The 21,609-nt window shown below is 43.0% G+C and overlaps 1 protein-coding gene across 4 annotated transcripts in view; it reads right to left on the bottom strand.

Moving 5' to 3' along the window:
- Window positions 1-21,609, bottom strand: part of SEPTIN6 (septin 6) — a 41,746-nt gene that overhangs the window by 9,621 nt on the left and 10,516 nt on the right. For all 4 annotated transcript variants that reach the window (XM_026702894.2, XM_087941144.1, XM_087941143.1 and 1 more), the window contains exons 2-8: window positions 17,164-17,278; window positions 7,731-7,926; window positions 6,291-6,477; window positions 4,200-4,361; window positions 3,288-3,384; window positions 1,873-2,041; window positions 1,009-1,141 (exon numbers count right to left, since the gene is read on the bottom strand). In XM_026702894.2, the coding sequence (XP_026558679.1) occupies window positions 1,009-1,141; window positions 1,873-2,041; window positions 3,288-3,384; window positions 4,200-4,361; window positions 6,291-6,477; window positions 7,731-7,926; window positions 17,164-17,278 (1,059 nt within the window). The remainder of the gene's footprint in view (window positions 1-1,008; window positions 1,142-1,872; window positions 2,042-3,287; window positions 3,385-4,199; window positions 4,362-6,290; window positions 6,478-7,730; window positions 7,927-17,163; window positions 17,279-21,609) is intronic.

Genomic DNA, 21,609 nt, shown 5'->3' with positions numbered 1-21,609 from the left:
GGAAGATCCTTGGCCTAACCGGATATCTAGAACTCATCTAGAAACCATGAGGTTCCTCAGAAACTTACTAGGCCTGAAACAAAATGATCTAAATACAGACCATCTCAAAACTCTCAAGGAAGAAAGTTATGGGGCTCAGTCATCCCATAACCCACTTGCTTTCTGAAGGGATTACAAGTGAAATGCAGAAACTCTTGAATCAAAAATCTGTAGCGTGGGTTGGAGCACATTTGACGTTTGAATAGCCTGCTCAACAAAGTAGCTGGGACACAAATACAAAAGTGATAATAGGAAAGCTCGAGAGAGAACTTTGGTTTAATTTAAATGACTCTCCGAGGTAGCCTAACTTGCCTTAAACCTCTCACAATTTTTGTGGCATTCTGAGAAACCTTCCTCCAGCTGCCATTATATTCTCAGATAGTCTCTCTTGGCTTTGCATAGAAAAGAGTCTGCAAGAAAATAAGGATTGCAAGAAAGATAATGAGCCACGGTGGTGCAGTGGTTAGAGGGCAGTACTGCAGGCTACTTCTGCTGACTGCTGGCTGCCTGCAATTTGGCAGTTCGAGTCTCACCAGGCTCAAGGTTGACTCAGCCTTCCATCCTTCCGAGGTGGGTAAAATGAGGACCCAGATTGTTGGGGGCAAATAGGCTGGCTCTGTAAACCGCTTAGAGAGGGCTGTAAAGCCCTGTGAAGCGGGATATAAGTCTAAGTGCTATTGCTAAGGATTGAAAACTCTACTAATTTTAAGTGAGGAATAGACCTCCTCAAGGTCAGGTCTGAGATGTGGCTGTAGGGCAATTTGCAGCTTGATTCAACCAAAGTTACCTTGTTGTGAGGGAAAGAATGCATTTAAAACCAGAAACCTTGCTGAACTCTAAAACATTTAGTCAATCTTGGTCTATGATTGATGCGATGCCATTTCAGCAACTCTGCAGACCCTCATCAATTCAAGAGTTGCTTCGAAATGAGATAGAGAGCAAATACATTCAATCAATCAATCAATTCACCTCTTTTTCAGCCTCTTTCAGCTCTGCTTCCTTCTCTTTCACCCTCTGGACAAACATCTGTCTCATTTCCTCTTCTTTCTTCTGAAGTTCTCCAAGAAATTCGTTCCTTTTGGCCTCGTAGGTTTCTTGTAAACTACAGGAAGAAGGTGGAAGAAGGCAACATTTGAAAAGAGGGGGTGAAAAAACCCAGCCAATTCAGCTTGAGTCACCTTGCAGCTCATGTGATCCAATACCTACTAAGGTCTTCTGCTTGTACATCTGCAGAATCAAGATTATACAGGCAATCCTTGACTTATGACCACAATTAAGCCCAACATAGAATAGAGGGAAAATAGAGAAAATAGAGAAAATAGAGAATAGGGAATAGAGAATGGAATGGAATAAGGAATAGAATAGAATAGAATAGAATAGAATAGAATAGAATAGAATAGAATAGAATAGAATAGAATAAGGAAAGAATGGAACAGAACAGAATAGAATAGAATTCTTTATTGTCCAAGTGTGATTGGATACACAAGGAATTTGTCTCATGTGCATAAACTCTCAGTGTACATACAAATAACAAAGTGCTGTATCCTATATAACTGACCAAACAATAATTGTTTGAAATATCTCTTGGCTTGGTAGTGCCATGAAGGAATCCAGACCAAAGTTTATGTTTTTCAGAACAAGTTTGAGTTTTTTTCCTCTATGAATTTTTTTTCCTACCAATGTTGTATTAAGTAGTGCTGTAATGCAGGGATAAGTGTTAGAGTAATGTGTGAGTAACAAAACGTTACTCATGTAGTAAACAACTACCATCATGGCTTATTTTTTGGACAGCCCCTTCCTTCCATGGGTGCCCCTGATCTGGGTAAGCCGTACCTGAATGGCTTGCTGTCGGGATCGGTGTCCTTAAATCCCATTTCTTCCAGTTTACACCGTCGATATAACTCATAATGGCGTGTGTGGGTTTGTTCGCGAAGATCTTCCATGTTGACCCTGATCAACATCTCTCGGAGTTTCACAAAGTCACAATGGGCTTCATTTTCCACTGTGTGGGTAGATTAAAAAGAGGGCGACCAATAAAGTTTATCGTGATTGTGTGTTGCTCTACAACAAGGGTCCTCAAACTTGGCAACTTTAAGACTTGTGGACTTCCAACTCCCAGAATTCCCCAGCCCAGTATGGCTCACTGGGGAATTCTGGGAGTTGAAGTCCATCTACCTTCAAGCTGTCATGGTTGAAAACAGAATAACAAATTTACAGTGACGTCTAAGAAATAAACAGAGTGAACCAAAGAGCAGGTATGATTTTTTGCCCCTTTCCTTTCCAATATTTATATTGGCTAAATATGAGATGAGAACAGTATTTACTTATACAGTACAGTTAACATGAACAAGAGAATATTTAACGCTTTAAGGAAGGAATTCTGAGAAGTTTCCACTCCCCAAAACCCAAAATAAATAAATATTTCAATTCTGCGGTCCTTTTAACACTGATGATGTTACTTATTTTGGTAATGAAACATCTGCAAGAAAACAACCAAACTCAGAGAATAACAGAACAACAGACTTGGAAGGGACCTTGGAGGTCTTCTAGTCCAACCCCTCGCCTAGGCAGAAAGCCCTATACCATTTCAGACAAATGGTTGTCCAATCTCTTCTTAAAAACCTCCGGGTATTGGAGCATTTACAACTTCTGGAGGCAAGGAGTTCCACTGGTTGATTGTTTTGTCACTATCAGGAAATTTCTCCTTATTCTAGGTTGCTTGTCTCCTTGGTGAGTTTCCATCCGTTGCTTCTTACTGAACAGAATCAACAACTCTAAAAGTTATTACCCCAGTGGGAACTTTTATGGCACCTTCAATGAACCTATCTTGATCAGGATCAGCTGCCCACGGTCAAGCTAACCCAACAAGGAAGAACATTTTGTCAAGATGCCACCAAGGCAGAGGTGGGATTCAGCCGGTTCGGACCAGTTCTGGAGAACCGGTAACGGAAATTTTGAGTAGTTCGGAGAACCGGCAAATATCACCTCTGACTGGCTCCTCCCCCATCTATCCTCTGCCTCCCATTGAGTCCCAGCTGATCGGCTGGGTCTTCTTTGGTTGCCCTGCACAGGAGAACAGAGCTGGAAAGCAGCTTAGTGGGATGGGGAGGGAATGGGGATTTGGCAGTATCCTTCCCCTGCCATGCCCACCAAGCCACGCCCACCAAGCTACGCCCATAAAACAGGTAGTAATTTTTTTTGAATCCCACCACCGCACCAAGGTCTCTTCAACTAGCCACTTTACTTACCCTGCACTATTCCCCATGGATATTGACGTGCTTTCATCATTTTATTTCCTATCTTGATTTCTTCTGTGCTGCCAATGATGGCAAAAGGTAAATGAGCCTGGAGCACCCCAAGAAAAACAGAGAATGCACCTCCAATATTAGTCGATATATCCGACATTATAAGCAGGAGTCACCATTTTATCAAACTTGAGTGGATTTCACGGTTTCTCCCTATAGCAATAGACTGCAATAAGGTAATACTTTACATACATGGTAAATCTGTAAATAGTACCTCTCTGCTTGCATTTTATTTATTAATTGTTATTCATTTATTCATTCAATTTCTACCGTCACCCAATTCAACCATGTGGCAGCTTACAGTTCAAAAATTATAAAACCATTAAAACAAAAACAATAAACTAGTAAAAAGCATCTGGAAAACTTTAGTAGATTTGTTGGTGTTTTTATTCACATCCCCTTTATTCATTTTATATCTATGTTAATTTAGTTATCTGATAATGTTTGCTAACGATAGTTCAGTTAAAAAACAAACTAAAATCAAAATATACTTTCAACATTATGGATGAAGGAAGGAACAATAGAAGACAAGGAAGCCCTGCTTGAAAGTCTGGGACAGAGATCAGGTGTGAATCTTTTTTTTTCCAATGTCCCAAAGGTGTTTTTTCAAGAGGGAACTGGACTTTCATGGTTCTGCTTTGAAGAAGTTTTGCTTCTCATCCAAGAAGCTTCCTCAGCTTCTCTGAGAAACTTCTTCAGCTTCTCTCAGAACTGAAGAAGCTTCTTGGGTGAGAAGTGAAAAGTCTTCAAAGGAAAAACCAGACAGTCCAATCGCCTCTTGGGAAAAAAAACACCTTTTTCCAAATGCAATATTTTATTCCAGAAGTGATTATGGTTATTGCGGTATTATCTTACGTTCATGGTTCCGTTGATTTCTGACACGGATTCATCGTCAGTAGGGAATTGGTAGATTTGGACTCCATTGCTCACGAGTTCACTGGTGATCTTAATTTTGAATTTGGTCAGCTCGCTCTTGGAAATGGCGTCAGATTTGGCAATAATAGGAATGATATTCACCTGCAGGGAATCCCAATGGAGAAAAGAGGCATTCTGAACATTTAAACAACATCAAGTTTGATTGCATGAAAATTCCCAGAGTCATTTTGCTTAAAAGGCAGAGCAACGGAAGAAGGGTTGTTCCATAGCAGGCAAAACCAGGTGGCATTCTCTTTTACATTATTTCTGGATATATATATATGAACATGTACATGTTTGTGTGTGTGTGTGTGTGTGTGTGTGTGTGTGTGTGTATAGAGAGGGGTGGGGAGGGAGAGGGAGAGAGAGAGGAATTAAAACTGAAAACTGAGCAGGAAATATGCACACACACGGATCTTTGGGAAGCAAGATTTTGATTAGTGTTCCATTCCTTTTCCTTTCATCTGTACTCCACACGAGAGAGCATATGGCTGCAATTAACTTCACATTGACATGCACCCGTTTGGGGTATGCACGTCATGGATAATCAGTGGCATAATCAGGGTTCCCATGTTATAGTTTGTCCGGTCCTGGATTCAAATCAAGACTATCCAGTCTGATCCAAACTTTTCTCAAAGAAACTCCATTGTGTAATAAATAACAGGTGGGAAAGACCTTGGGAGATGGGACAAGGAGATGCTGACTAGGGAATGGTCAGATAAGAGCAGGGGTGTCAGAAATTTTAGCAAGGGGTTCTCTGCCCAGTTGCTGGGTGGGCGTGGCCATGGTGGGCATGGCCTAGTCGGCCTCCTGCATCATGGCGGAGGGAGCATTTTTGGCCTTCCCAGGCTCCAGAGGCTTTCCTTGAGCCTTCAGGAAGGCGAAAATGGCCTCCCTGGGCTCTGGAGGCTCTCTGGAAGCCGCAAACGGGCCTGTTTCTGGCCTTCCTAAACTTGGGGGGGGGTTGCTCTCCTTGAGCCTCCACGTGTCCCCTGAACTTACCTGCATCCAAAACGGGCCACCTAGGGACTCCGGGGGAGGGAGGGGCCAGCCAGGACTGGGATTTGGGGGTTCTCTGAACTGTGCAGAATCTTAGTTAGAGGGTCTCTGAAACCCCTGTGAACCCCCCGCAGCCCACCCCGGATAAAATACGGAAGAGCCCAGAACTGAACAGTGAGTAGAATTAGCTTCCAAAAAGACCTTCCCTAGTTTCTTTGGCTGTAAAGGAGGAGGGAGAAAGGATGCCCTTTCACACTCGCAAGATGGAGGATAGCCCGGTGGGGTAAACCAGATAGGAATCCCAACCAGGTGAGCTAATGCTATTTTATAGCACATTTACATTAACAGAAACTTGCAAGTCTGAAAGGACAAAGCTCCCACCTTCACTTTACAGCCTGAGGACTTAGAGAAGGATCCCTTCTGAGATGATTACCCCGTCCGTTATCCAGTGTGGGCTGGGCTCTCTCTTATCTGCTCTCTCCCTTGGCGGAATCTCTTGGCTCAATCTTCCAATCTTCTTTTTCCCAACTCGCATCAGACGTCCTTAAACTTGCTACCAGATTCTATTTAAGAAGGACTGAATTAAGAATACCAATTGCACCAGGGGTGGGATGCTAATATTTTTATAACCGGTTCTTTGGACATGGCTAGGTGGGCATGGCCATGGGACTGGGTGGGCATGGCTTCTTCTTCTTTTTTTGCAGCACCCCCCTACACTCCATTTTTTTTTGCCTCCTGGGCAAAGCAGTAAGACAGCGAGAGGGATCCCAGCACAGCTGATCATCGGAATAGCTGATCATTGGGAGGGGAAAAAAAGAAAGAAATACTGGTTCAGCCCAACCGGAAGCTGTTTCTTTCACTACGGGCCAAACCAGTAGAATACCACTACTGAACTGCATGCAAACAACACAATCTCCAAATGAATTATATCCCACTTAATCAAAGTATGAGAAACACCACAGAAGTGGACCTCATGAGTCAAAAGAGAAGAGAAGAAGACCTTCTCATCTGGAGAAGACCTGCACGTCCTACCTTACTGTCCAGTTTCTTCATGGTGACCAAGTCCAAGGACTTCAAAGAATGTCCTGTGGGAGCGATAAAGTACAAGCAAGCATGGACCCTGGAATCGTGGTAATTATGCAGCACCCGCTTAATTTTCAGCTCCTCTTGTAGGTAGGCTTCAAATTGGGTATCAATGAATTCCACAATGGGTTTATAGCTTCATGGGAAAAATATATATGGGGAGACAAAACACGTGTTAATTTTTTTCCGATGCTTCCTACAAAGAAGAAAAGCTTTTTTTTGGACAACTTCTTTTGTCTGGTGTTCTCCAGATGGTTGGGTAAGTAACTACCAGTCCCAGAAGTCAAGACTGGACATGTCTCATGAGGAAATGCCAGCCTTGTCCACTCTCTTATCTGTTCAGAGCTTCATATGAACCAATCTAAGGGACCTTTCTGGATTAAGCAACAAGGCACTATGTTGTGGTTCACCGGCAGAAGGTGCAGACAGCTCAGGTCTGGGAGATTGAGGACTCAGATGAGGGGCCTGCATGTGATGTAGGGATGGGGCCAGGACCATCAGGGAGTGGGGTGCTGTCTTTGGAGATCGTGGAGGCTGGCAGCAGTGATGAAGAGGCCCCTGAGGAGCCTGTGATCAGTGCGTGTGCATGCAGGGCTGCTCGAAGGAAAGAGCAGCTGCAGCAGCACGGGCGACTCAGGAGTAAGGCTGCAAGGTGATGGCCCCTTCCCTTAAGTGATAAAAGCCAGCTGAGAAATGGGAGTTCTTTGCAGGAAGCAAAGAAGTTTTTGCACTCAAGCTTTGTGGACATTCGGACTATCTTAGTTTGTGTTTGGATACTTTTTGTGTTTGAAATATTTCTTGGCAATTTTATCTAGTGTTCTTGGCAAGGCTTGTTCTTATCAGAGACAATGAGTTTTAATAGCCTTTTAACCAGGGAAGGAATTCGTAAAGAATCATTAGAAGGTTTTGCTGTTACCTCTGTTTCGTGTTTGTTTCCTTGGAACAAGGTTTGGGTCAGAACACACTAACAGGTTTGGCTCTCAATGATATAATGAAATCATAGAGTTGGAAGAGACCTTGAGGTCTTCTAATCCAATCCTCTGCCTACAACAAGAAACCCTACAGCATTTCAGACAAATAGTTGTTTAAGCTCTTCTTCGAAACCTCCAGTGATGGAGGAACCCACAACTTCTGGAGGCAAGTTGTTCCACTAATTAATTGTTCTGATTGATTAGTTTCCATCCATTGCTTCCTCTCCTGCCCTCAGGTGCTCTGGAGAATAGTTTGACCCCTTTCTCTTCCTGACAGCTCGAGAAATTTTAGAAGACTGCTATCATGCCACCCCTAGTCCTTTTCTTCGTTAGACATATGTAGCTCCTGTTTTCTGGATGAATCTATCCAGAAAATAAATCCTGATTTCTATTTCACCAAGGGTTAAGTCCTACTTACCTGTCCTCTTTGTTAATCTGGTCGCCAAAGCCCACCGTGCTAACAATGGTCAACTTCAGATGAACGTTGCTTTCCTGCAAGTCGTAGGAACTGGATTTCAGCTGCACTCCTGGCTGCGAATGAGAAGCTGGGTCTCCTTCAAACTTGGTGTTGAAGAGTGTATCCATTAGCGTCGACTTCCCGAGACCTGTTTCTCCTTTGGGAGGGGAAAAATACACACCACACAAAGATGTTTTGTTTAAAAAGGACTCTATAACTTACGACAACATCTAAAAAATAAAAGCAAACATAAAGTGAACCAAAGAGCAGATGTGATTTTTTTTTTCCTTACCAGTATTTACATAAGCTAAATATGTGATGAGAACAGTATTTGCTAGTACAGTACAGTTAACATAAGCAGGATAATGTTTAATGTTTTAAGGAAGGAATTATGAGGAGTTTCCACCCCAATAAACGAAAAACAATAATAAATATTCGAATTATGTAGTCTTTTCATCTTATACTAATATTTTGCTCATTATTTACAAATATACTGTATAAAATTTGTGCGGATATAAATCTTTAACTTATCTAGTGCTGCTTATCCTTATTTTTTTTTACAATCCATTTATCTATCCAACAATCTATCTCTGCTCAATCCAGTCATACCATTTTTCCCAAATCTTGTAAGAGTCAGATTCCTCTTTCTCTTGTAAACTCGAAGTTAATTTATCCATCTCGACACAGCTCGTTATTTTTTGAATGATCAATTCCTCTGGTGGTATACATGTGTGTTTCCAACAATGGGCACAGCCAATCCTGGCTGCAGTTAAAATGTGCCATATTAAATATTTTATATTTCTCCCATATTTCTTCCTGAATATCTCCAATAAAAACAATTCTGGTTCTAATTCTATTTGCTCACTGATAATCTCTTGTAACCACTTTTGAATTTTTAACCAATATTTTTGAGTTTCCAGCAGGACCATCACATATGATAAAATGTACCTTCTTTCTTTTTTGCACTTCCAGCAAGCTGGATTCATGTTGGAATACATTTTTGCTAATCTCGAGGTAGGTATTCTTTCTTTTTTTTATGTGATGATAATAATTCACTGACAACCATTTCCTGCATCACAGAACACGGCAAAATTTGCCCTGAAGACGTGGGAGAAGGTAGGAGATCTAAGCTATTCAAAATAGAAATGGCACTTCCAAGCACACACACACAGAGACACATATACAAATACACATATGCATCTCAAATCAGAACAAAAGGGGAATCGGGGCAGAAACGGAAATGCTAATGTATAAATTTTTGCAAAAGGAGTTTTAAGTGTTCACGCACCGGAATTTATTCAGATTTTTGAAAGCAACTATGTTCTTCATTATTTTTAGAGTCATTACGCTTGCTGTTTTCTCTTACACACACACACACACACACACACACACACACACACACACACATATATATATATATATACAGAGAGAGAGAGAGAGAGAGAGAGAGAGAGATTCAATGCTTCTTTTATTCGATATCTTGTTTGTATCTGGCCTCAGGGATGCAGTAAATGAGTTTGGATTTAGCAAAAGAAAACGCTATTTTTTGTATTTGGTTCTAAGACACCAGCATCCTCTCTCAGCCCCGGTGTGAGCTCGAAGCCTTTTGGAAACCTGATACATGAAACAATGCACAATATGATTGCCACTATTAGCAATTCAGCAGTTAAAAGCCATCCTTCCATCCAGTGGGTTCTAAAAATGGTTTTTACCTGGCACTTATAAGCATCTAATTGATAAAAGCAAAAAATGCCAAGGCAACACAGGGGGAGGCAAAATGCGGGTATATAATAATAATTTTTAAAAATACAATAATCCTCCATCTGGATAATCTGTAGCTTTTCGGAAGAATTTCCTTTTTTACATTATTTTTTTCCTCTCTGCAAAGCAGATGAAGAGGCAGAATCCACATTCATGAAACCGCGGCGAGGGGTGGAAGGAAGCCAAGAGGCAGGCACAGGTTTACACAGAAGGGCTGCAATAGTGTTTGTGCAGACATAAAAAATAAGAGCTCAGGAAAAAGGCCGATGCAAATTCTCAATCATCCAGAATGTGGTGGTCCCTTTTTTTTCCCCAAAAGGCAACTGGACTTCCTTGGGTTTTTTTATAAAAAACACGTGGCTTCTCATCCAAGAAGCTTCTTCGATTCGGAACTGAACCTCATTACCAAACTAGGGAACATCTTCGGTGCTAGAAGGAAGTGAGGTTATAGAACTGATGATGTTGCCTAGTTGGGTCATGGAATGCCTGCAAGAAAATCGTCAAGCTCAGAGAGCACTAAGGACTCCTAATCTTCTTCTTCTTCCTCCTCCTCCTCCTCTGCCTCTCCCCTCACTTTTAACACTGATGATGTTACCTAGTTGGGTCATGAAATGTCTGCAAGAAAACCACCAAGCTCAAAGAGCACCAAGAATTCCTCCTCTTCCCCCTCCTCCATCCCACTCACTTCTAGACTGATGGTGTTACGCAGCTGGGTCATGAAACATCTGCAAGAAAACCATCAAGCTCAGGCAGCACCAAGGACTCTCCTCCTCCTCCTCCTCCTCCTCTTTTTCCCAACAAATGTCAAGAGTTAATCAATCTAATCCTGTCCTTACCCAAAGCATCTGAAGACAGGACAAGAAGCAATGGGTGGAAACGAATTGTGCATAAGCGCAGAATCATGCCTACCGTCCTTGTCCTATTGTCCCCGATTATTTGTTCGTATTTCTTGTATTTAAACATGTTTATTCTTGTTTCTGTTATATTGTAAACTTTTAACAAATAAAATAAATAATAAATGATAATAATCAAGGAGAGAAGCAACCTAGAACTAAGGAGAAATTGCCTGACGGTTGGAAGAATCAATCAGTGGAACAACTTGCCTCCAGAAGTTGTGAATGCTCCAACACTGGAAGTTTTTAAGAAGAGATTGGACAACCATTTGTCTGAAGTGGTGTAGGGTTTCCTGCCTAAGCAGGGGGTTGGACTAGAAGACCTCCAAGGTCCCTTCCAATTCTGTTATTCTATTCTATGCTATGCTTTCCCAGAAGCTTTGATTCCAGCAAACTGTCCAGTTGCTTGTTCTGTTACCAATTTATCCTTTGAAACAGGCTATCTTGGGGGTTTTGCTAGCATGGGTTGGCAAAGATTATTATCTCAGATGCTGAACAGATGACTATATTGGACAAGTTGTGACAACCAGTTGGTAAAATAAAATAAATAGATTTTTTTTTTGCTTCCTTTCCAAAGGGAATTTTTTTCTGCAAAAAAATCTCCCTGTATCAAAAGAACCAAAACACCAGAGATTTTGATGACGTTCAAATCTGCATCACACACAGTAGTGCATTTTACACAAGGCGCCACTGTGGATCCCAAATTAGAATTTCTTTGTTGCTTTTTACGGAAACCCATCAGGCGATCCAGAGTTACTATCCCACAGAATATTCTGAGGGTTTTTTTTTTCTCTTAAGGGAAAAAAAATTCTTCCAGTTTTAGCTTTCTATCGACATGATAGGAGAAAAAAATGGAGGGAAAAATATAGATTATAGAACTTTATTTTCATTCTTGATTTTCTTCTTTCTCTCCAAAGCTATTCAACAGTGCTACAATTATATCATTTAAGGGACATCTGAAATGTTGCTTTAAAAAAAAAAGATGTAGGAGTGTGCATATTTCTTTTAAGGCTCTGAAAAATCTATATATATAAAAGCGAAATGCCACTCATGCATCATCACAAAATCTTCAGAACCGTAAAGCCTACAAACTTGAAATTTGGCACGTAGGTTCCTCTTGGCTTCTAGGGGCTCACTAAGAAAGGATTTTTTGAAATGACCATCAGAGCATTTAGAGTATTTCGTATATTATTATTAACACACTCTAATGCTAAGGAGTTCTACTCCCCCTTCCCACCTGAAAAGAAATCACTTCCAAAATGCAAAATACAAGCAGAGGAGAGGAGTTTCCGTTTCAATTTTAATTTCACAGCAGCAAGCAGCTTTAGTACAGAACAGTTAAGCTAAGCCACGACCAGGCTCCTTGCTGTCTCCTTCTTGCTCGCACAGCAAATACTGCTTCAGTTTCCAAACAGCCCTCAACTCTCTCACACTCTGACAGGATGCTAGCCAGATGAATACTGATGGATGCTGGTAGGCAGAGGCACAATTCCCTCCCCCCCTTATTTTCCTCTCCAAAAACTAAGCCCGACCACATAGTTTCATAGCAAAGCCCGGGTATCAAGCTAGCATAACATAAATATTTTGAGTTGCAACACTAAGAGGTTCTGCAGTAAAAGCAAATACAATTCATGGTCCGAACCAGAGGAAGAGTTGGGTGGAATTCGGAAACAGGTTCAGCATTTTGTCATATAGTTTGTTCGTTTTTTAATTTCAACTTGCTCTCATCAAGACATGTCATCTCTGGGATTATGGCCAGGAAGAAGGAACGGCTCTTTAATGAGCTACGGATTTCCTGCAACCCAATCTAGAAATTAGGCACTGGGGAAGACGCAGAAAACATTAATTTGCCCGAGGAAACAGCCGTCGTCATCACTTCCAAATTGAAAAGTTTCCTGGAACCAAAACAGTGGAGACAGATCTCTGCTTTGTTGTAACACCATCCTGGAATGGAACCCGGCCGAGCTTCCTGACGAAGAGGTCACCCACTTTGAATGAGCCACCCTTCACGGCTGGCCAAAACTGAGCCATGTTTTGCCGGAATCCAACTTTAAAAAGTTGCTTTTTTGCGGGTTTAAGGGAGGCCATAGAATTACGGGATAGAAGAAATCAGATTTTTTTTTTTAAAAAAAAAAATAGAACTAAGATTGCTTATTTATAATAAATAAATGGGAGGCAAGAATTCCTCTTTTTGGAACATTAAGAACTCCACCCAAACTCCACCCAGAGCAGTCAAATTGGATTGCAGAAGGCATCCAGAACTGACGTCACCGTTTCCTCTTTTTTGAAATAAAAGCAGTTAGGTGAAGTTCTTTACAAAAAGTTTGGGTTCTTTTTTTTTCTGGGGAAGAAATGAGAGAGAAGCTGAAAGAGAGAGAAAGAGAGAGAGAGAGAAGGAGAGAGAGGGAGAGAGGGGAAGGAGGGAGAGGGAGGGAGGGAGAGACAGGAAGTGGGAGGAGGGAGAGAGGAAGAGAGAGGGAAAGGAGAGAGAGGGAGAGGGAGGGACAGGAAGGGGGAGGAGGGAGAGAGGAAGAGAGAGGGGAAGGAGAGAGAGAGGGGGAGGGAGAGACAGGAAGAGGGAGGAGGGAGAGAGGAAGAGAGAGGGGAAGGAGAGAGAGAGGGGGAGGGAGAGACAGGAAGAGGGAGGAGGGAGAGAGGAAGAGAGAGGGGAAGGAGAGAGAGAGGGGGAGGGAGAGACAGGAAGAGGGAGGAGGGAGAGAGGAAGAGAGAGGAAAGGAGAGAGAGGGAGAGGGAGGGAGAGAGAGGAAAGAGAGAAAGGGGAGGGGAGGGAGAGGGAGGGAGGGAGAGACAGGAAGTGGGAGGAGGGAGAGAGGAAGAGAGAGGGAAGGAGAGAGAGAGAGGGAGAGGGAGGGACAGGAAGGGGAGGAGGGAGAGAGGAAGAGAGAGGGGAGAGAGAGAGAGGGGGGAGGGAGAGACAGGAAGAGGGAGGAGGGAGAGAGGAAGAGAGAGAGAGAGGAAAGGAGAGAGAGGGAGAGGGAGGGAGAGAGAGGAAGAGAGAAAGGGAGGGGGGAGGGAGAGGGAGGGAGGGAGAGACAGGAAGTGGGAGGAGGGAGAGAGGAAGAGAGAGGGAAAGGAGAGAGAGGGAGAGGGAGGGACAGGAAGGGGAGGAGGGAGAGAGGAAGAGAGAGGGGAAGGAGAGAGAGAGGGGGAGGGAGAGACAGGAAGAGGGAGGAGGGAGAGAGGAAGAGAGAGGGAAAGGAGAGAGAGGGAGAGGGAGGGAGAGAGAGGAAGAGAGAAAGGGAGAGGGAGGGAGGGAGTGGGAGGAGAGAGGGAAGGAGAGAGGGAGAGGGGGGGAGAGGAATAGAAGGGGGAAGGAGAGGGAGAGAGGGAAAGGGAGAGGGAGGGGAGAAAGAGATTTTATGAAGTTGCCCCTGAGATAAATTTCATTCAAATCAATTAATTGTTTATTTCCTTTATTTATTTGTTTATTCACTCATTCCATTTCCATTCATTCATTCATTCAATTTCTATTGTCACCCGTGTTGTACTGTAAGACTCAGAGGCTCCCAGTTTTAAAAATATTAAAACAGTTAAAACTTAAAAAAAAAAACACATTAAAAAGCCTCTCACTCAAATATATACAGCATATTTATTTGATTTCTATCAATTTACTTCCATCTGTTCATTCCAGGATTATTTATTTTTCCACCGACTGAGGAGATTCATTCTTTTTTCTTCTTTATAATTTCGTCTCCCAAGAATTGAAAAGGATTTTTTTTTTCTTCAACAAGGCAAAAGGAATGAGCCCAGACTCCTAAGTCATTCCTGCACACAACACACACACACACACACACACACACACACACACACACACACACACACACACACGTAACCTCCAGCATCTTCCAGCCTCATCCAGTCATTCTTGTGTCAAAATTTCAATGCATGCAGACAGACTTTACTAGGTCATGTCAACAATGGCTGGATGTGGCAGTGGAGATTGTGTAAGTTACTGGTGTGGAAAGTATCTTCCTGTCAGGCAGGAAGAGTCCGTCCGTTAGACTGCAGCACAGAAGATTTATTCAAAAAAAAAATCTTCATCATCAAAAAATAACATCTTCAATGCTATCACAAGTTTGGGCAAGGAAATGTCTGCAAGAAAGCAAGAAAGTTCAGAGAGCACCAAGGACCCCATAGTCCTCCTCCTCCTCCTCCTCCTCCTCCTCCTCTTCCTGCTCCTCCTCCCTACACACACACCACTTTCTTCCAGCACTGATGAAATTACCTAGATGGGTCATGAAATGTCTGCAAGAAAACAACCAAATTCAGAGAACATCAAGGACCCCACAGTTGTCCTCCACCTCCTCTTCCTGCTCCTCCTGCTCCTCTCCACACATACCCTACTTTCTTCTAGCACTGATGATGTCACCTAGTTGGGTCATGAAACATCTGCAAGAAATCAACCAAGTTCAGAGAACACCAAGGACCCCACAGTTGTCCTCTACCACCTCCTCCTCCTCCTCCTGCTTCTCCTCTCTACACACACACACACACCCCTTTCTTCTAGCACTGATGATATTATCTACATGGGTCATGAAATGTCTGCAAGAAAACAGACATTCAGAGAACCTCGAGGACCACACAGTCCTCCTCCTCCTCCTCTTCCTCCCCCCCCCACTTTCTTCTAGCACTGATGTCACTTAGAAGATGGCTCAAGAAACATCTGCAAGAAAGCAACCAAGCTCAGAGAGCATCAAGAATCCTTCTTTCCAACCCTGCACTACAAATATTCTCCTTTATTGACAACTAAAGTTCAACAGTAAACAGACGCCGGTCAACAGAATTCAAGTTGGATTGGATTTGGACCGTTTGTGGGAATGTAACGACTCTACGCTGATGACATGCTTAACTCCATCCCCAGCTCTGCCTGGTCTTCTTCTGCATTCATCAGCTTCGTGGCGAAATGGAAATGGAAAACTGGGTTCCTTCAGTGCTGTTTCAAACTCCGTATTGTGTTGTCTCTCATCTTCTCCGCTGCTCGGCTCGTTGGCCCTCATTCTGATTCTTTCACCTGCAATATGTAGCTCTAGCCTCCATTTCAGGCCTGCGGTTTCGTTATAACAATAATAAAGGCCAAGTGGTTGGAATGCGCAAATAATAAATGTAAAACATGAATATTAAAAGTGCGGAGGTTTGTGTGGATATTCTTATAAATAGATGATTCATAAGACCGAGTTAATATTTTGAGAGCGATGACGAGTTCTCTTCGTTCTTAATATAGCACTATCCACATGGACAATTTCTTTCTTTTTTTATTAAATTTCCTGCAAGGGCATAACTCTCAATCTACAGTGAAATGCCACTTAAATGCACCGGCGGCGGTGTATCAGTCATAACTAAAAGTCAGTCGCCAACGACCGTTTGTTCTCTTTCAAAATATCCTACACAAGAGTGACAATACGATCAGGGAAATGAACACAATGTTTATGTGAACAACTCAATCAATAGGAAGACAATTTCATCATTTACATCAACTTTACAGAAGGAACCCAGGCAGAATTCACAATTTGTTTAATGGGAAGTTTAGTTTAGTGTCTTCATCTCCATTAAAGTGGCACTACACCTGTGGACATAACCAGAGGTGGTATTCAGCCGGTTTGGACCAGTTCTGGAGAACCGGTAGCAGAAATTTTGAATAGTTTGGAGAACTGGCCAATACCACCTCTGACTGGCCCCGCTCCCATCTATTCTCCGCCTCCCAAGTCCCAGCTGATTGGCTGGGTCTTCTTTGGTTGCCCTGCAAAGGAGAACGGAGCTGGAAAGCAGGTTAGCAAGGTGGGGAGGGAATGGGGATTTTACAGTATCTTTCCACTGCCATGCCCACCAAGCCACACCATGCCCACAGAACCAATATTAAAATTTTTGGAATCCACCACCGGGTATAACTTACTGAATTGTTTATCTTACTCAAATCAAAGAACTATCAACTCAGTCAAACAGTAAACAGTCTAATTAAGGGACCAGCAAGATCATTTCCACCAACAGTGACAGGGTAAGCTACAAGAATACAAACAGAGAGAAAGTCCTTACTCCTTTCTAGCGCTGATGTTGTTATCTAGTTGGGTAATGAAACATCTGTAAGAAAGCAACCAAGCACAGTGAGCCCCCACAGTTCTTCTCCTTCCCTCTACACACCCCTCTCTCCTGATGATGTTGCTTAGTTGGGTCATGAAACATCTGCGAGAAAGCAACCAAGCTCAGAGAGCACCAAGGACCCCACAATTCTTTAGCTCTTCACTTAATATGAACCCTACTAGAGTAATGGACATCGATGAAACGAACATGAATTTGGGCAAAGTCTGGGAGACCTTGGAGAACAGGGGAGCTGGGCTATGGTCCCTGGGGGTCACAAAGAGTCAGATACAACTTAGCAACTTGAATAACAAAACAAGAACAAGGCAATAGTAGAAGTTGCCATCAGAGCTAGACACGTTCTATCTCTGCCTCTTTGTCATTTTTGCTCTCTTTTTTTGGCCAACCCTATGAGAGCCTGTTCCTTCTTCTCCTGTCCATTCCATGCAGTGAATTTTAACGATCTGGTAGGACAGGATCTGGTAGGCCAAACACGTGTCCAAGGTAGATCAAAGGATCAGCCCTGCTTATCTACTGGGAGCTGCAGAGGAATTCACGCTGAGCACGGAATTTCCCCAAAATGGAAATGGTGGGCCTGAGAAGACTGGGAGGAAGAGAGAAGAACAGAAAATGAAAGTATTACTCACCCACACAGAGGATGTTGAAACAGAAGCCTTGGTTAACTGATTTGTTAACCAGCTGGTCAGGCAAGCTATCGAATCCGACATGGCCAGAAAGAGGAACGGTTCGGCAACCTTCACCCTAAGACGGTTACAAAAGGACGCATGTTAATATTAACTTGCAAACGCTTAACTTTTGGGATAGACTTTTAAATATAGTCCAGATTTGGGGGTTTGGGGTAGATGTTGGCTCCTTCTGTTGTGGTCTGCCAGCAGCCTGCAGAGACGGCAGCAGAGATGGACAGTGGGGAGGAAAATAGGACAGTCTGGGAATCTGGAAGGACTCGGACGAGGGTCCTGCGTCCGTTGCAGAGATGGGACCAGGGCCATCTGGGAGTTATGTGCTGACTCTGGAGCCTTCAGAATCTGACAGCGGCAAGGCAGAGGAACAAGGGGAGCCTGTTCTCAGTGCGCACATGCACAGAGCTGCTGGAAGGCAAGAACAGTTAAGACAAAAGGGGCGACTCAGGAGGAAGGCTTGGAGGAGATTGGCCCTCCCATAAGAAATAAAGGAGGAGCAAAGGGATAGGAGCGTTTGTAGGAAGCAGTTTTGTTTGCTCTGTTCAGATTAAACCTTAAAGCTCTGTGTTTAATTTGTGCTGCTGTTGGCCTGGTATAACTAATTGGAAATTTGCTCATTGGCAGCATTTCAAGGAAGATAAAGGTGGGTGCTTATCAGACTTATCCTGAAGGACTTTGGCAGACTTCCTTGGGACTATTTACAAACGGCTTGAGACGCATTACGGGCTGGGAATGACTAAAATTCACAGCCACTGAATTAAAGAAAAATGGCTTTTGGGACTAACGTGTATTTGTTAGTGTCTCAATAAGCCTTGATCAGAACAACTTCCAAGCACATGTTGCTGGCCTCTTTTACTCTTCCTAAATTACACATACAGGCTGAACATGTCCCTACTGGAATTATTTTATGCTCTGGCAGAAGAACAGAGTAGAAAAGCTATGGGAAAGTTGCCTTGGGAGGCAGGAGCAGGAACCAGAGTTGAGAAACACACCACAAGTGCGATAGCATCACACCATTTAAAAACGAACCGACCTGGAGCAACATCTGGTAACTTTCTTGCCATGCTCAATTGGCCAACGTCAGTAGGCTCCAAAACCTAACTTCCTCCTAGGACCTGGAAGGAGAGAAGATTCCCAAGAACAGGAATTCTTATGGAGATACCGATCTTCAGCATAGGTGTGTCCACAGGGCATGGTTATAAATGATGCAATCAAAGCTCTGCCTGGTTTTTATGTGCATTGCCTTTTTCACACATCAAAAGCCGTGCTTTCATCCTGCTGTCATGGCCGTCTTGAGGGGATTTTTTAGACCATAATTGAGGGACCACCCCCTTGCAAGCACATCTTTCAACATTAGTTGTTAGTTGCATTAACAGAGGGATACAATCACGATCAAGGGAGGTACTAATACCACTCAATAAAGCGTTAGTAAGACCACCCCTAGAGTACTGCATCCAGTTTTGGTCACCACACAATAAAAAAGATGTGGAGACTCTAGAAAGAGTGCAGAGAAGAGCAACCAGGGTGATGAGGGGACTGGAGGCTAAAACATACGATGGACGGTTGCAGAACTGGGCCTGGCTAGTCTAGGGAAGAGAAGGACCAGGGGAGACAGGAGAGCATCTTCCAATATTTGAGGGGCTGCCCCAGGGAGGAGGAAGAGGTCAAGCTATTCTCCAAGGCTCCTAAAGGCCAGACGAGGAATAATGGATGGAAACTGAACAAGGAGAGATTTACCCTGGAAATAAGGAGAAACTTTCTGACAGTGAGAACAATCAACCCATGGAACAGGAGTTGCCCTCACTTGAGACTTTCCAGAAGAGATTTCTGCCATTTGTCAGAAATGGTGTAGGGTCTCTCGCTTGGCTGGGGGGGTTGGACTAGATGAGCTACAAGGTCCCTTCCAACTGTTAACAACTTCTATCCTTAGAAAAATCCGTCCAACCATCAGGTTTCTGCCCATCAAACTGGACTGCAGGATTGAAAAGGAGTTTGCCATTTTATGGGTCAAAGTTGGGAGTTAGGATCAAGCCAGGCTAAAAGAGCAGCCTGACATTTTTTTTTTCAATTCTGTGAAAGGACCATATCGGAAATGCGAACGAGCTAAGCCATTGGTAGCAAGGATACCCATTTCATTCCCTTATTGTGCTCTTCTGCATTCATAAATCACAAATGCGACGCAGCGGCTATGAACAAAACATTGCCTCAAGCATCAAAGAAAGAAAGGGGTGCGCTTCTTGCCATGGGAAAGTTTGATCAGCTCCCCCTCCCAAATTCTGCTGCCCTATGAAAGAGATTCACAAATTAAGTGCGGAGTGTCAGGATTCCAGAGATCGCCCTAATTAAATCCTGAGCCTCGAGCCAAACTTAAAAAAAACTTTGAAGAATTCATTAGGAGCGACATACCGGCATGACCTGTATGAAGCCGATTCTGGCCTATATAATTACAGTCACCCGTCACTCTGCTTCCCGACTCTCCCCTGGGTGTGCCATAAATCAGTTTCTCCAATTAAGCATTAGGTGTCATCCATCACGTTCTCCAATTGAAGTTTTTCTCGGGCAAAAAGCTCCAGTAGCTTAGTGTCAATCTTTTTTAAGATAAAGTTGGAAAGTGCTGACTTCTAAGTTCATTTCTCCAGTCCTTCCTCACCCCACCCCTTTTTTTTCTTTTTATCGTAATTTTATGAAAGATTATTTTTACAACTGTAAATACTACATACTAAAAAAAGACAGAATAAAAAGAGTAGAATAAAAGATGAGTCATGTAAATGTATCAGAAATACATACATCTTGTTTACACTGCTTTCTTCATCATCGCTCTATAACACTTCTGAGGTTCTATAACCAATAATATTCAGCCTTCTTTCATATGTTTTCGAAAAGGGACCCAATAATCCCTGTAATTGTGCAATGTGCGTGCTAATAAAAGGTATTTTTCTGCATCTACCTCTATACATTTTGGCCCATATTTAAATGGCATTTTCTCTTTTCCTGTTTTTTTTTTAAATATTGTATATTGATTTTTCCATGTTTTGTTTGGGAGGTCACGAAGGCTCACCCTTCTTTCTTATGCCAACTTGGAAACAAATGTAGGAATGTTTTACAAGTTGACACGGAGGCTGCTACTAGGTTAAAACTGGTGCACAGGAAATTCAGAATGAATCAGCACTGTTTTTTGAAACTTGGCAAGTTTTTTTTTTTTAATGGGTGGACTTTAACTCCCAGAATTCTCCAGCCAGCCACCTGGAGAATTCTGGCAACTGAATTCCACCTATCTTCAGTCACCAGAGTTGAGCAGCCTTGCTTTAGAGTAGTGGATCTCCCAATGACCAATGTCTAATTCCTTCCCTTTCTGTCTGCCAAAAGTTCATCATTCAATTCTGCAGGGAAAACCAAACCAAACCAAAACCAAACCAAAACAACAACAAAAAGAACTGCAGCAGTAATGAAGTAACTGATAGGGGAAAAGAAAAGGAAGACCTGGTATGGTTTTCCCTGCTAGCCAGGAACCTGGCTGTAAGGTGCATTTACTGGAAAATATATATCCAATTATAGCAGTCCAATTGCAAAGGTTCCTGCTGCGGTAATTAGCCCCTCTCTACATTTTCAATCTTCAGAGGACCGCCAAATAAACTGGGTTTTTGTCCACGCACAGAAAACGCAGGCGATTCCAAAATCACCCCTTGAAGAGTGAAAAAGCAAAGGGTTCGTTTTAAGCGGTGCACCCAAAAATGTTGAGGTGTTTTTTTTTTCAGTGAATGCTTCACCTGTTAGTAACTTCTGAGTAAAGGGATCCTGTCTCTCAACCGTCCCCAAACCTGAAACCTCACAAACACGTTGGGTTTGCCACCTCCACCGTATCTGTGCAGACTAGGAAATCTGGGGGTGGGGTATTAACATCCACACATCTGGCGAGGGGCAGGTGAAGGATGCGTGGAAGCTTCTGAAGCTTGCAGTGATGAGTAGAGCAAGCATGACACTCACTTCCTCTGAGTGAGGTTTCCTGTTTGCGTGTGGTTGCTGCTATCTCCGTTCAAAAATACAGTTAGTGCTTGCCGTAAAAATCTAAAATTCAGTGAATAGAGAAAAAATCAAGTTTTCCTCATCCAAATTCTTAGAGGCCCTTGCAAGAAAGAACTGAGGTCCATGGGAAGAGTGAAGAACAATAAAGACATTAATAATTGCAACAATAATAAAAAGCAGAGGCACCACCCTACCAACAAAAATGCGTAGAGTCAAGGCTGTGGTTTTCCCAGTTGCAATGTAAGGCTGTGAAAGTTGGACCGTAAGGAAGGCTGAGCGCCAAAGAATGGAGGCCTTTGAACTCTGGTGCTGGAAGAGAAGACTCCTGCAAGCCCCTTGGACTGCAGGGCCATCCAACCGGTCAGTCCT

Source organism: Pseudonaja textilis, chromosome 12, assembly GCF_049901715.1.
Source record: "Pseudonaja textilis isolate UNSWEBS1 chromosome 12, rPseTex1.2, whole genome shotgun sequence".
NCBI classification, from domain to species: domain Eukaryota; kingdom Metazoa; phylum Chordata; class Lepidosauria; order Squamata; family Elapidae; genus Pseudonaja; species Pseudonaja textilis.
This window is presented reverse-complemented; position numbering and strand designations above follow the sequence as displayed.